The 16,355-nt window shown below is 38.1% G+C and overlaps 1 protein-coding gene across 7 annotated transcripts in view; it reads right to left on the bottom strand.

The window, feature by feature from the left end:
- The window catches only part of ACTR3B (actin related protein 3B), a 204,945-nt gene that overhangs the window by 75,866 nt on the left and 112,724 nt on the right, over positions 1-16,355 (bottom strand). For 6 of the 7 annotated variants that reach the window (XR_011648903.1, XM_058297577.2, XM_058297582.1 and 3 more), the window contains one exon: positions 7,963-8,055. The exons of the other annotated variant lie outside the window; for it this stretch is intronic. Coding sequence is in view for 5 of the 6 variants with exons in the window: in XM_058297577.2 (XP_058153560.1) it covers positions 7,963-8,055 (93 nt within the window). In the remaining variant the exon portion in view is untranslated. The remainder of the gene's footprint in view (positions 1-7,962; positions 8,056-16,355) is intronic. 7 annotated transcript variants of the gene reach the window in all.

The following is a 16,355-nucleotide window of genomic DNA, read 5'->3' as shown; positions in this document are numbered from 1 at the left end:
TCATTATTTGCAGATGACATGATCCTATACATAGAAAACCCTGAGAGATCTACAACGAAGATTCTAGAACTCATAAATGAGTTTAGTAAAGTCGCAGGTTATAAGATCAATGCGCAAAAATCAGTAGCATTTCTGTACACCAATAATGAGCAAGATCAGGAGGAAATCAAGAAACAAATACCATTCACAATAGTAAATAAAAAAATCAAATACTTAGGAATAAATTTAACTAAAGAGGTAAAGAACTTATACACTGAGAACTATACAAGATTGTTCAAGGAAATCAAAGAAGACCTAAATAAATGGAAGACTATTCCTTGTTCATGGATAGGAAGACTGAACATTATTAAGATGTCTATCCTACCAAAATTGATCTACACATTCAATGCAATCCCAATAAAAATCAATGCAGCCTTCTTTAAGGAACTAGAAAAACTAACTATGAAATTTATTTGGAAAGGAAAGAGACCCCGAATAGCCAAAGACATACTGAAAAAGAAAAACGAAATTGGAGGAATCACACTACCTGACTTCAAAACATACTATAAAGCTACGGTGGTGAAAACAGCATGGTATTGGCATAAGGAGAGACATATAGACCAATGGAATCGAATTGAAAGCTCTGATATAGAACCTCACATATACAACCACATAATATTCGATAAAGCCACCAAACCCTCTCAACTGGGAGAGAGTGGCCTATTCAACAAATGGTGTCTGGAGAACTGGATAGCCATATGTAGAAGAATGAAAGAGGATTACCATCTCACACCTTATACAAAGATCAACTCAAGATGGATCAAAGACCTAAATATAAGAGCCAAGACCATAAAAACCTTAGAAAGCAGTGTAGGGAAACATCTACAGGACCTTGTAATAGGTAATGGATTTATGAATATCTCACCAAAAGCACGAGCAGCAAAAGAACTAATAGATAAATGGGACTTCCTCAAAATTAAAGCCTTCTGCACCTCAAAGGAGTTTGTCAAGAAAGTAAAAAGGGAGCCCACACAGTGGGAGAAAATATTTGGCAATCATATATCTGATAAGAAACTTATAACTTGCATATATAAAGAACTCCTACATCTTGAAAATAAAAAGATAAACAATCCATTTAAAAAATGGGAAAAAGACTTAAACAGACACTTCTCCGAAGAAGAAATACAAATGGCAAGAAAGCACATGAAAAAATGTTCCAAATCTCTAGCTATCAGGGAAATGCAAATCAAAACCACAATGAGATACCATCTTACACCCATAAGATTGGCAGCTATGAAAAAAACAGAAGAATACAAGTGCTGGAGAGGATGTGAAGGAAGGGGAACACTCATCCACTGCTGGTGGGAATGCAGAAGGATCCAACCATTCTGGAGAACAGTATGGCGGTTTCTCAAAAAACTAGCCATAGATTTGCCATATGACCCAGCAATACCACTGCTGGGAATATACCCAGCAGAACTGAAAACAAGAACACAAACCAATATATGTACACCAATGTTCATAGCAGCATTGTTCACTATTGCCAAAAGTTGGAATCAACCCAAATGCCCATCAACAGACGAGTGGATCAATAAAATGTGGTATATACACACAATGGAATACTACTCGGCTGTAAGAACAAACACACTACAAACACATGTGATAACATGGATGAATCTTGAGAACCTTATGCTGAGTGAAGCAACCCAGACATTGAAGGACAAATACTACATGACCTCAATGATATGAAATAAACAAGCTGCCCTAGATAGCAAGAGACTGAACGATAGGCTTGCAGGAAATCGGAGGGTGGAGGAAGGATATGAGCCGATGTCTGCAGGGGTGGAATTTAAGACGAGATGGTGGTAAGTATGAACACAAAGAAGAGATAAAAGGGGGGCAAGGGGTTGCCTTTGCTTGGGGCTTTGCGGGTTTGAGGGTGGCTGGGGAGGGACGGGTGGGTAACGTTGCCCAAAAGTGGGGGGAGGGAGGGGTAGCATACGAACCAGGAGAGGGTCAGGTGTTGGTGGAGAGTAAAATGCCGAGAAAATCATATCAAAATATAATAAAGAGGGTTACCTGTTTAGAATGCTCGGAGGGGAGGGTCTGATGCAGGACGGGCTCCTGGGGAATGTCTAAATGCTCATTCTGCCAGAGTGGGTGACACCATGGGGTAGAAACCCAAGTAGTGAGAGTGGGGGTGGACCCACATCCTGGGGAGGACTAATGCCATCCAATAGAGGGAACAGTATCCCTCGAGAGAAAGGGTGGCTCCCAGGGCATTGGGGCAGTTGAGCAAGTTAGGCCCTGAACACTATTCCATCTATCTCTGGAAGTGGCTCCTCAGGAAACGGAGGTTGGCTATCACTGAGGGCACCAAGGTGGAAGGGAAAATGGACGTTAAATGTGTGGAACCAAAGTAAATGGGGGGTAAGAGAGGAGTTTTTTGAGAGTACACAAGGATGGATATAAAACATGTAATATTACACCATAACATATAGGAGATGACAGACTGATAATGTAAACTATAATGTAAAACATAGGATAACTAAAAATGTAAAGAACTGTGTATCCTAAAGTATGCACCATAATGTAAACACAGATGTCACCTTGTTAGAAAGCTAATGTCTCAGACTCTGTACATCACTTTAAGTAAATATGATATGAATAGGGCGTAAGAGTATCACTGTGGAAGGGAAAAGGTTTTCTGGTGGATGTGTGGGAGTGCTGTATATTATATATATGCATTGCTGTGGTCTAGGACTCCTGTGAAGAAAAGCTGAATAATTAGGGGGGGGGGGGGGAAAGAAAAAAAGAAAAAAATAGGATGTGGAATTTTTTCAAGTCAACATTCTTTATCTAAGTTCTTTATCTAACTTTATCCAAGTTCTTTATCTATCCTTTAAACTCATCGCTATATGCCATTCCCTAGTAAGGGACCATGACATTATATTGGGCTTCAAATTTCGGGGAGTTCTGGATCACAGAGTGTTTCAACAATGGCAATGGAGGGATACTGGGATACCAATGACAGGTGATATATGACTGACAGGGAGCGGTACAGAACATATGTCCAGGGTGCATGGTAATGTTTGGATATACTCATAGTGGCAACAATTAAAAACCACAGTAGGGGGGGGTACTGGGTTCCTGGCCAGTGGTGCTCTGTCGTGGTCCCTAGGGGAGCAGCGACAGTCTCCCAGGTACAGTGGTGGGGACCGGGAGGGAGTGAGGGTTCAACAGTGAGCCCCTGATACTAATGACTATGCTTGTGAGCTGATAAACCCAAAATAATAACAAGGCCTAGAGCAACTTTGTGCCTGGGAATTTCCTTCTGTCAGCCTTCATGTTACTCAAATGTGGCCAGTCTCGAAGCCAAACTCAGCATGTAAATGCAATGCCTTCCCCCCAGCGTGGGACATGACACCCGGGGATGAGCCTCCCTGGCAACGAGGGACCACTATCAACTACCAACTGATGATGCAACTGGAAAATGACCTTATACGGAAGGTTCAATGCGGATCAGCAGAATATCCATGTCTACATAAAATACCATGACTTTAAAATGCTGTTTGACCTAAAGTAAGGGGGAAATGGAAAGGAGAAATGAGTTTATATGGCTACGAGTTTCTAAAAAAGAGTCTGGAGGCTGGCAGAAGGTTTGCCCTCATGCACAACTGAGCAGAGTCAGAGAGACAGATAAAGCAGATACAACCCCCAGATATTGGTTCCTTTGAGGGCTAAAGAGACCCATGGGAGTTATGGTCATGGCCGATGGGGTTAACTACCAGGGCAGATGGCCCCTCTTTGGAAATGGTGTTTATGTGTGATGAATCTGGACTCAGATGGGATCTCCCTTCATAAGACTTTCATGCTAATGTGCTGGAGGTGCAGTTAATGTTGGGGTTTAAGATATATTTAGGGGATTTGAATCTCTGGACTGACAATGTGATAGCCAGATCCTGAGCCTCAACAGACTCTAGCACCTGCAATCTGATTTATTGGACTTACCACACTCAGCTAAGATGGAGGTGAAGAAGGACAACCACCACACCATGGAGCCTAGAGTGATTACAACTGAAAATGGGAGGATTGCATCCAGCATCCAGGTGGAATCTGAGCCTCCTCTTGACATAAAGGTGCAATGGACACAACCAATCCAGTGTCCACATAGAAGAGGTGGCATTGGATTGGGAAAAGTGGACATAATGGACAAAGGGTATGGGGAAAGGCAGGAAGAGATGAGAGGTGGAGGCGTCTTCGGGACATGGAGCTGCCCTGGATGGTGCTTCAGAGGTAATCACCGGACATTGTAAATCCTCACAGGGCCTACATGATGGAATAGAGGAGAGTATGGGCCATGATGTGAACCAATGTATATGAGGTGCAGAGGTGCCCAAAGATGTACTTACCAAATCCAATGGATGTGTCATGATGATGGGAACGAGTGTTGTTGGGGGGGGGGGGAGAGGGGGGGTGGGGGGGTGGGGTTGAATGGGACCTCACATATATATTTTTAATGTAATATTATTACAAAGTCAATAAAAAATAAAAAAATTAAAAAATAAAATAAAATAAAATAAAATACAGAAAACTGGCGTTTTTAGGCCTCAATGTTAAACTTCAATTTACTCATCAAGTCCCTTGTTTGGGAAAGAAAGCCCAATGTTTGCCCACCAAACATTCCATTACAGCCCTCCCATGCCATTGCTAATTCCCTCTCCCAGGCAGTAAGTCTGGGCCACGATTAGTAATGGTCCATGGATGAGATCTACCAGCTGTCTATTTCCCTGCAATAGTGACCAAAGACATAATGTGTTCCAGATAATGCAGCTAAAAGATGGTGGTAGAATCTGTTGCCAACCCACACTGGATATGTATCCTGAGCAATAAAAAAAAGTCTTTACTATTATGCCACAGAGATTACAGGATTAATTTTTTCCATTACATATTTTAGTCTACCCTGACCAATATATTAGAAACGTGGCAAAGGGTGACAGTCTCATTTGTGTCCCAGAGTACAGAACTTGAATGCAGGACAAAAAAGGATGAAAACATAGTCAAATCCATCACCCCTCCCACCTCTCAACTCGAGCTGAGTTGAATTCTAAGTCACTTGCAAGGCTGCAATAAGACTGGAGAGGCCCCATGGAAACTGCTGTAATGCAGTCGATGGAGCACAAGATTTATCTAGCACAAACTTGATATCCAGGGCCAAACTAAAACCCTTCTAAAAACACTGATAAGAAATCATTATCCTAATGGTGAAGCAGTCAGGCACAGACCTTCACTCTTTAGAGAGTCATTTTCCTCTGAAATTTTATATAGTCTTCACTATGGTATGATGAAAAAACATGAGTTTTGGAATATCAAGTTAATGAGCTCAAAATTCAACTCTGCCACTTAGTAGCTATATGATTTTACCTAGCACTTAACCCTTCCACAAAATTTAATCTTCTGACATGTAAAGAGGCAGAATATTATTTTACTCAAGAGATGTATGTGAGGATTAAAAGACATAATGCATTTTAAGCACCTATCAGAGGCACTGCACACACTAAAACTCACTAAATATAGAATAGCACTTACTAGAGTATGACCTTGGTCAAGTTAGGTTCTCTCTCTTGAGTCTTAGTTCCAGTTTTATCTGAAATGGGAAGAGAAACAGTACCTACCCCCACGAAGGTTGCTGTAGGGAAGGTACTTAATCCAGTTCTTGCCAGATAAGCATTCAATAAAATGTAGCTATTTATTAAATGATCTTTTAAAAGTCTGTGAATGATAGCATGGATCCTTCAAGTAAAATCTGTTTGTAAATGGAAGAAACTCAAAGTTGCCGAGATTTCAAGAATATACTAGGCAATGTAAGTAACTGGATTAAAATGCTCTTGTATTTCTTAAGCTGTATTTTCTGATCTTCACCCAAAACCAACTCCTTCTAAGACTATATGTTTATTTAGGCTTCTTCGACCCATCATTCATGACTCTCTTCACAATGGATTCTTTTCTCATCTCCTTCAGCCAAATGATTCTTAAGAAACTGCTGACTTACACATCTATCACTGTTTAAGAAGTTTAATTACAGTGATAGTAGATAACCAACACCCCTTATTCACTCTTTATTATACAGTCACTATTAGAATGATTCTGGAGGCACATTTGTAACTAACTAGTGTCCCACCTCATCTAATGATACTAGGTAACCACTTTGCAGTTGCTTTGATATATCTTAACTTTTCTAGTTAGGATAACAAGGAGAAGAGAATTTAATGAATAGACGTAGAGTAATTAGCAGGGATTATACATATATATTGTTTTTTAATTGGCAAGAGAACAGTCAACTGGAAGTGTCTAGAAAGTAGAAGGAAATCTGAGGCTAGATCTGCAGAGAGTGGTGAGGGGAGAGACATACTCAAGTCAAAGAAACCTTATATTAGCATCTTCCACAAAAGGCATTCTTATTCATAGCCCCCAAACCTCATACTTTTCTCTTCTTCTTTTTAAACCATATTCCTTGCCCACTTTTAATCCTCCTCAATGACTCTTTCATTGGTTTAGATATTTGATATACCACCACCCTATACATATGATAAAATGAATACTATGTCAGTGTATGTTCCTATAGAATGATAAATATTTTTCTTGTATGCTAGCATTGTCTCATTAGTCTATAAGTTTTCTTGAGTTCAGGATTAGTACATACTGTTTTTCTTCATTTTAATATTTAGCACAGTATTATTTAACAATTTAATAATTTCAACACTGGAAATGTTATCAGTATGAAATTACTAGTCAGACAGGATGGGGTGGACTCTCTACACAGAGGAACAGATAAGAGAACAATTCTTTCAGGTGACCTTGGACAAGTAACAAGAGAAAACAGCATCTTCTCTTTTCTAAACAATAGAAAACATTGTATTAGCTTATTCAATCATATCATTTCAAACACTGAGGCTAAGGAATTTATCTCATAACAAGAGATGGAAAAGTTGTCAATATGGGAAAACTTTTTCCAATTATAGAAATAATTTTTGCTCACTATGAAATTTCAAACATTTCTAAAACATGAAAAGTAGAAACTAAAAATCATCCATTATCCCACCCTCCAGAGATTTTTTTTTAATTTTAAGAGGTTAGTATACATCAGTCAAAATCTTTTAAGTATATGAAATCTGTATTTTTATATAAAATGAAATAATACTATGTGTAAATTCTACAACTTGCTTTTTCACTTACTATATACTGGAACACCCTTTCATTTGAATTTATATTTATTTATCTAATTCTTTTTAAAGAATACATAATATTCTATTGTATAGATATAACAAAATTTACTGAATCCTTTTTTTTCAGATAAGATAAATTCTTGGGGTTGAGTGCTAATGTTTCATCAAAAAAAGGTTAAAGATGAAGAAAGGCTGAAAGACCATCACTTTATACTCTCAATATTTGGTTGTCAGAAATATGTTATCTTATTCAATCTTTACATGGATAGATTATTCTCATTTCAAATTGTACAATTCCCTACAAAGCATGAAATATAGCATGAAAATTTTCCATTTGCATGAAAATTTTCCATTTGACTACTCCATTTCAGGATCTACCTTCTATGATAAAACACCATATTTTGTAATAAACCTATACATGCACAAAAACAAGACCAACAGAATTCATGAGAAGCATGAGGGAAAAGTACCTCTCTTTCAATGAATATGTATAGCTAAAACTGTCCAATTTAAAATACAGTTTGCCAGATAAGATAAAAGATAAACATTATTTAAATTAAATACTTCTAGTTGGCCATTCTCCCTCCAAATAAAATCTTTTACAAATATGGTGAATTTCAAAGTTTAATAATTCCTATAAAAAGAAGGTGAAATAGGAATGTCTTCATATTGGTATTAATAACCTATTTATGAATGTTAAGAATCAGGGCCTTTAATTTTAAATGAAATCAGAGTACCTTACCCAAGCAGCTTATACCTTATACAGCGGACGACGTACATCAATGGGACAGTTCTGTATTACTTCATCAACAACATCTGAGATGGATTCCATAAAGTCTGGGTTGGCAAACTAAATTGTATATAAATATAAAAAAAAAATTTATACATTTCTCTCAAATAAGAAAAAACAAAAAATTCTTTAAAAATAACATTAACATAGGACAAAATAAAAATTTTTAAAGTTTAATAAACAGAATTTACATAACTTCAGAAAAACAACCTTCATGTCACAATGAACAATATGTCAAAATAGTCCCATGTGACTATGTGTGCATGGAGTAATGATAACATATGTCCCTACAAGAGATGAAATGTGTGAGTTTAGTAAAGGAAAAATATCTAATGTTAACAAAATTAAACCAGTCTTGCATTATGAATACATAGTGAATCACTCTAATATGATGTTATAAAAAGCACATGTATGATAAATGTGAGATATAATGAGTAACATACAATTATCACCTATCAAGTATTAATATTATGAAAAAATTAGCCTGGATAAAAGAAAAAACTGAAAGATTAAAGGGGTAGCATTTTATTTGATGGTGCTTACTTTAAAATTAAACAATCAGCATGTTAACTATCATGTTAGAGAATAAACAGTCTTAAATTCCACTATATAAGTTAAATGAGCTAGGTATTATCAATTCAAGGTAATTATATGTAAAATATGTTTTAAAAATCAAGGAAAGTTTTAATGTACAATAGTAGTCTCCAGGGAAGAACTTAATCCCCACTTGTTCACTAGCTGTTAACTGGACATTTGTCAGTTTTAAGACTACTTCAAATGAATGACATCAAAAGCATGAGTGAGTGATATGATAAAACAGATTACAAGTAAAGGCTTATATTTTGAGCTATTTTCTATTTTACACAAATAGTTACATACACTCTTAAAATAAAACAAATTTGTAACCTACCTACTGAATACAAACTAAATAGGATAGGAAAACATACCAAAATGCAAATAAAATGCTTTTTCATTTAAACATTTAGTTAATGCCTCCTAATTACTGCTTTCTGCAGAAGTAATAATTCTTTGTGACTACTAGTTCCCTACTTGAAGCAGGGAACACAAGCAGGAGTAGGAAGTCCTGGGTTAAAACCTGGGATTAAGAAGGACATTCACAAAAGATAGGAAGGTTTTATGCTAACCCCACTTTTATGCAGAGACAAGTTTCTTACAGTCCTTGAGAAGAGCTACTTATAACATTAGCAGTGTTCTCTCTTTAAGATTAATTTCATTTGAGTTATACTCTTATATTCTTAAAACTTCTACATAACCACCCCTGGTGTAATCAATCTGTAACCATTTAAGCAGACAATCAAGTCTAAGGAGAGACAAAACAAAAGTAAGAAACATGCAAATGGATGGAGGAAGGGCAAGATGGAGGAAGGGCAAGATGGTGGAAGAGTAAGGAGCACCAAGAGTCAGCTGGTCCTATAGTGTACGTTAGTAATCACCCAGAGCTTTCTAAATCACCTGTTTGGGGGGCAGGAAACCAGAAGAACATCTTGCACCATCCTTGGAAGAATGGAAGGAGGAGACTGCCCGTCTGCAGTGAAGATTCATGAGTAGGGCACTCCACATGGCAGAGGCCGGTGCCCATCCCCCGCTGGCAGCACAAGATGCCTCAGGAGTTATTTCCTGGCTGGAGTGGGAAGTTCCATTTCCAAAAAACGGGTAAGGAAGAGATGGTTGGGCACTGACTTCTGCTACTGACTAGTAAATTCAGCTGGTTAAAGTCCAATTCTAAGAACAGCTAAAGTTTGAACCTGTCCAAGTCAGAAACGGGTTGGTAGCCTCTATTTTAAGTCTCTCCTCAGCATGAGGGGAAGTAGGACAGATTGAAAAATCACAGTGCAGGTAGTGACTGGCTTCTTTCCACCTAGATTGGATTCTGCCCTAGCCTCCAGATTAATAACTCCCTCTGACAGGGAGGAAGTTGGGGTGACCTATACCAACCTATCTGGGCTACTATAGTCACTTTCAGCCAGCACAGACTAGATTGTTGATCTATACCCATGTGGCTACATCCCCGCCCCCAAAAGGACAGGAGGGGGTACGATGGTTCCTAGTCTCTCCAGGCAACTGCCAGCACTTTCATGGACTAGACTGTTGAACACCTGTGGCTCTACCCACAACAAGAGGGCAGGAGCGGGGTGGTGTTTCCTCATTCTCTCCAGGCAACTACTGGTGCTTTTGGCCCACATGGACTAGACTGTTAGGTACTCTAGTGGCTCCAACCCCACCCCTGACAGGGCAGGAGGGATAGTGCTCCCTCAGTCTCCCCAGGCAAATGCAGCCACTTTCAGCCCACATGGACTAGACTGTTGTACACATATCTGACACCATTTCCTTCCCTGACAGGGGGAGGGATAATGCTCCTTCAGCCTCTCTAGGAAACTGCAGTCGCTTCGGGCATGAACAGACAAGACTGTTGTGCACACCTGTGGACCTGAAGGCAGGGCATCCAAAAGGAAACATACAAAAGAACAGATAAAGGGAAGTGGATGTGGCTCAAGCCATTGAGCACCTGTTTCCCATATGGGAGGTCCCAGGTTCAGTTCCTACATGCCTACTAAAAAAAAAAACAAAAACAAAAAACAACAAGCAAACAAACAAAAAAAAACAACTCAGGGGAGCCAATGTGACTCAGAGGTTGAGCACCAGCTTCCCACATATGAGGTCCTGGGTTCAATTCCCAACTCCAGTACCTCAAAATAAAACAAAACAAAAAAACACACACAGATAAAGAAAAGAATGGGAAAAATTTGAACATGGTCTCAGAGAAAGAGAGATGCAAACAAATGTGTCATGGGTGTCCCAGGAGAAAAGAAGGGAAAAGGGGCAGAAGGATAACTGAGGAAATAATGGTAGAAAATTTCCCAACCCTGTTGCAGTACTTAGATATCCATGTCCAAGAAATACAACATACTCCCATCCGAATAAATACAAATATACCTACTGAGACATACTAATCAGAATGTCAAATGCCAAAGATAAAAAGAGAACAGCAGCAAGAGAAAAGATATTCCTCACATACAAGGATGCCCAATAAGATTAAGTGCTGATTTTTCATCAGAAACCATGGAGGCAAGAAGGAAGTGGTATAATATATTTAAGATACAGAAAGATGAAAACTGCCAGTGAAGATTCTTACACGAAGGAAGACTGTCTTTCAAAAATGAGGGTGATTTTAGAATATTCACAGATAAAAAGAAACTGAGTTTGGAACCAAGAGACTGGCTTTGCAGGAACTACTAAAGGGAGTGCACCAGCCTGAAAAAAAAAAACAGGAGAGAAAGGCTTGGAAGAAGAGTTCAGAAATAAAAATTATATCAGTAAAACTAACTAAAAATATAAAAAGAGTGGTGAAAATAAGACATGAAAGACAAAATGCAAAGATCAAAATAGGTCTAAAACTGCCTTTACAATAACATTGAATATTAGTAGATTAAACATTCCAATCAAAAGACATCAACTGATGGAATCAATAAGAAAATATGAGCCATCTATATGCTGTCTAAAAGAGACTCACCTTAGACCGAAGTATACAAATAGACTGAAAGTGAAAGGCTGAAAAAGATATTCCATGCATATAGAAACCAAAAAAAAAGCTGAAATAGCTATACTTAGATGAGATGAAATAGACTTGAATAGTAAAGCTGTTATTAGACACAAGGAAGAACATTATATATTATGAAAGGGGCAATTCGCTAGGAAGACATAACAATCATAAATGTATAGCACTTAACAGGATGCCCCAAATTACAGGAGGCAAACACTGGCAAAACTGAAGAATAGATGTCTCTACAAAAATAGTTAGAGACTTCAATATACCATTCTCAGCACTAGATAGAACATCTGGGCACAGGATCAATAAAGAAACAAAGACCCTGAATAATATGTTAAATGGGCTAAATCTAATAGACATATACAGAACAATGCACCCCAAAATAGCAAGATATACATTCTTCTCAAGTGCTCATGGATCATTCTCCAGGATAGACCATATGTTGGGTCACAAAGCAGATCTCATAAATTCAACAAGGTCGAAACTATACACAGCACTTTCTTTGATCATAATGGAATAAAGCTGGAAATCAACAACAGGAACAAAAAAGGGAAAATTCACAAATATATGGAGATTAAAACAACATGTTCTTGGGAAACGGACTTGGCCCAGTGGGTAGGGCGTCCGTCTACCACATGAGAGGTCCGCGGTTCAAACCCCAGGCCGCCTTGACCCGTGTGGAGCTGGCCCATGCGCAGTGCTGATGCACGCAAGAAGTGCCATGCCACACAGGGGTGTCCCCCGCGCAGGGGAGCCCACGTGCAAGGAGTGCACCCGTAAGGAGAGCCGCCCAGCACAAAAGAAAGTGCAGCCTGCCGAGGAATGGTGCCGCCCACACTTTCCGTGCCGCTGACAACAGAAGCGGACAAAGAAACAAAACGCAGCAAAAAGACACAGAGAACAGACAACCGGGGGAGGGGAGGGGAATTAAATAAATAAATAAATCTTTAAAAAAAAAAGTTCTTAAATAATCAGTGGCTCAAAGAAGAAATTTCAAGAGAAATCAGTAAATGTCTTGAGACAAATGAAAACAAGAACACAACATATAAGAAACTATGGGAAGCAGAAAGGCTCAACTGATAAGAGCATCCATCTACCATATGAAGGGTCCAAGGTTCAATCCCCTGGGCCTCCTGACCCGTGTGGTAAGCTGGCCCATGCACAGTGCTGCGGCGCAAGGAATGCCGTGCCACACAGGGGCGCCCCTGCGTAGGGTGCCCACGTGCAAGGAGTGCGCCCCACAAGGAGAGCCACCCCATGTGAAAAAAGTGCACCCCGCCCAGGAATGGCACCACACACACAGAGAACTGACACAGCAAGATGACACCAGAAAAAAGAGACAGTTTCCCAGTGTCACCGAATAACGCAAGCAGACACAGAATAACACACAGCAAATGGTCACAGAAAGCAGACAATAAGGGGGAAAGGGGAGAGAAATAAATAAATAAAATAAATCTTTAAAAAAAAAGAAACTATGGTGTGCACGTAAAGCAGTACTGAAAGGGAAAATTATAGCCCTCACTGTTTATATTAAAAAAAAGAAGAGCTAAAATCAATGACCTACTTAAACAGCTGAAGGAACTAAAAAGAACAGTAAATTATTCCAAAAGCAAGCTGAAGGAATAAATTAACAAAGATTAGAGCAGAAACAAATGAAACCAAAAACAAAAAATAGAATAAAAAAACCAGCAGTTGGTTCTTCAAGAAGATCAACAAAATCAACAAACCATTAGCTAGACAAAGAAAAAAAGGGAGAGGATGCAAATAAATAAAATCAGAAATGAAAATGGGTACATTACTACTAACCATACAGCAATAAGAAGAGATCATAAGAGGGTACTATGAACAAATGTACAACAACAAAATAGACAATGTAGATGAAATGGGCAAATTCCTAGGAACATTCGAACAACCTAACCTACTCTGACCCTGGAAGAAATAGAAGCCCTCAACAAACCAACTGCAAGTAAAGAGATTAAAATAGTCATCAAACAGCTCCCCAAAATGAAAAGCCCTAGATCAGATGGCTTCACAGATGAATTCTACCAAGCACTCAAAGAAGATCTAACACCAATTCCTACTCAAATTCGTGACCAAAAAAATGGAACAGGAAGGAACGCTATCAAATTTATTCTACAAAGCAAATATCACCCTAATACCAAAGCCAGAAAAAGATATTATGAAAAAAAGAAAATCAGAAATCTATTTCCCTAATGAAAATAGATGAAAAATCCTTAAACAAAATACTAATAAAATCCAACAACAGTTTAAAAGAATTTTTCAAAAAAATATATTAAAAAATAATTATTTATCATGATCAAGTGGATTTTATACCAGGCAGGCAAGTATGGTTCAACACAAGAAAATCAATCAGCATAATACATCACATTAATAAATCAAAGAAAAATCACATGATCATTTGATTGATGCAGAAAAGGCATATGACAAAATACAGCACCTTTTCTTGTTAAAAATACTCCAAAAGATAAGATTTGAAGAAAACTCTCTCAACATGATAAAGGGCGTATATGAAAAACCCACAGCTAACATTGTACTCAATGGTGAAAGACTGAAAGCTTTCTTGTTGAGATTGGCAACAAGACAAGGATGCCCACTGTCACCACTGCTGCTCAATAAAGTGCTAGAGGTTCTTGCTAGAGCAATCAGGCAAGATAAAGAAAAGTATTAAAAGGCATTCAATTCAGAAAGGAAGAAGTAAAACTTTCACTATTCACAGATGATATGATCCTATACTTAGAAAGTCCCAAAAAATCTACAATAAAGCTGCTAGAGCTAATATTTGAATTCAGCAGAGTGACAGGATACAAAATTAATATGCAAAAATCAGTAATGTTTCTATACACTAGTAATGTGCAATCTGAGGAGGAAATCAGGGGAAAAAAACTCCATTTGCTATAGCGACTAAAAGAATCAAATATTTAAGAATAAACTTAACCAAGGACTTGAAGCACTTGTATGCAGAAAACTACAATGTATTGCTACAAGAAATAAAAGAAGACATAAATAAAAGGAAGAAATTCCATGTTTATGGATTAAAAGACTAAACATCATTAATATGGCAATTCTACACAAACTGATACACAGATTCAATGCAATCCCAACAAAAATCCCAGCAGCCTTTTTTAAAGAAATGGAAAACCTCTTTGGAAGGGTAAGGGACCCCAAATAGCCAGGGAAGAACAAGGTTGGAGGACTCTCACTTCCAGACTTTAGACCATATTCCTAGATACAGTGGTTTTAAAAAAAACCAGCATGGTACTCGCATAAAGAAAGACCACAGACCAACAGAATCTAACTGATGGTTCAGGAACAGACCCTCATATCTATGGTCAACTGATTTTTGACAAGGCTGTCAAGCCCACCCAGCTGGGGCAGAACAGTCTATTTAACAAATGGTGCTTGGAGACCTGAATATCCATACCCAAAAGAAAGAAAAAGGACCTGATCTCATTCCATATACAAAAATTAACTCAAAACAGACCAAAGACCTAAATAGAAAAGCTACAGCTATGAAACTCCTAGAAAAGAATGTAGGAAAACATTTTCAAGACCTGGTGGTAGGTGCATGGGTTCTTAAACCTTATACCTAAAGCACAAACAATGAGAGGAAAAAATGGATAAATGGAACCTCCTCAAAAGTGAATACTTTCATGTTTCACAGGACTTAATCAAGGAGGTAAAAAGGCAGCCTACTGAATGGCAGAAAATATTTGGAAACCACATATCCAATAAGGATTTTATTTCCGTACTATACAAGGAGATCATACAACTCAACAATAAAAGGGCAAGCAATTCAATTTAAAAATGGGCAAAAGACTTAGACATTTCTCCAAAGAGTAAATAGAAATGACCAAAAAGCACATGAAAAAATGTTCACTATCACTAGCTATTAGGGAAATGCAAAACAAAATTAAAATGAGCTATCATCTCACACCTCATAGAATGGCCATTATTAAAAAAACAGAAAGTAAGTGCTGGAGAGGATGTGGAGAAATAGGAACACTCCATCACTGTTGGTGGGAATATAGAATGGTGCAGCCTCTGTGGAAGACAGTTTGGTGGTTCCTGGAGAAGCTAAATGTAAAACCGCCATATGATCCAGGAATCCCTCTACTAGGAATATATCCAGAAGAACTGAAAACTGTGACGTAAACAGACATTTGCACACCAATATTCATAGTGGCATATTCCCAATTGCCAAAAGGTGGAACCAACCCAAGTGTACATCAGCCAATGAACTGATAAACAAAATGTGGTATATACGTGCAATGGAATAATATGCTGCTGTAAGAAGAAATGAAATTAGGATACATACGATAACATGGATGAACCTTGAGGACATTGTGCTGAGTGAAATAAGCCAGACACAAAAGGACAAATATTGTATAGTCTCACTAATACGAACTAAATACAATAAACATAGCGGTTAAAACCTAGAGTTTAGGTTACGAGGAGATAGGATGAGGGCTGAGAGGGGGTAAACTGCTTAATGTATGTAGAATTTTTAATTAGCTTTACTATAAAAGAGAGAAAATGGATAAAGTTCATGGTAACACATTATAGTGAGCATAACTAACATGGCTGGTTTATAAATGGGACTGTGGCTGAAAGGGGTAGATTAGGGAGGTAAATGTCAATTGAAAGAAAGCTAGAAAACAATCTAGGGGCTGAATAACATAGTGAACCTGGACATGGATGTGGATTGTGGTTAAGAGTACAAATACAAGAATATCCTTCTAAGAACTAGAACAAGTATATGTCACTATTACAA

The sequence above is a fragment of the Dasypus novemcinctus genome, chromosome 5, assembly GCF_030445035.2.
Source record: "Dasypus novemcinctus isolate mDasNov1 chromosome 5, mDasNov1.1.hap2, whole genome shotgun sequence".
NCBI lineage: Eukaryota > Metazoa > Chordata > Mammalia > Cingulata > Dasypodidae > Dasypus > Dasypus novemcinctus.
Note: the sequence above shows the minus strand (reverse complement) of the source record. Positions and strands in the feature narration are given on the sequence as shown.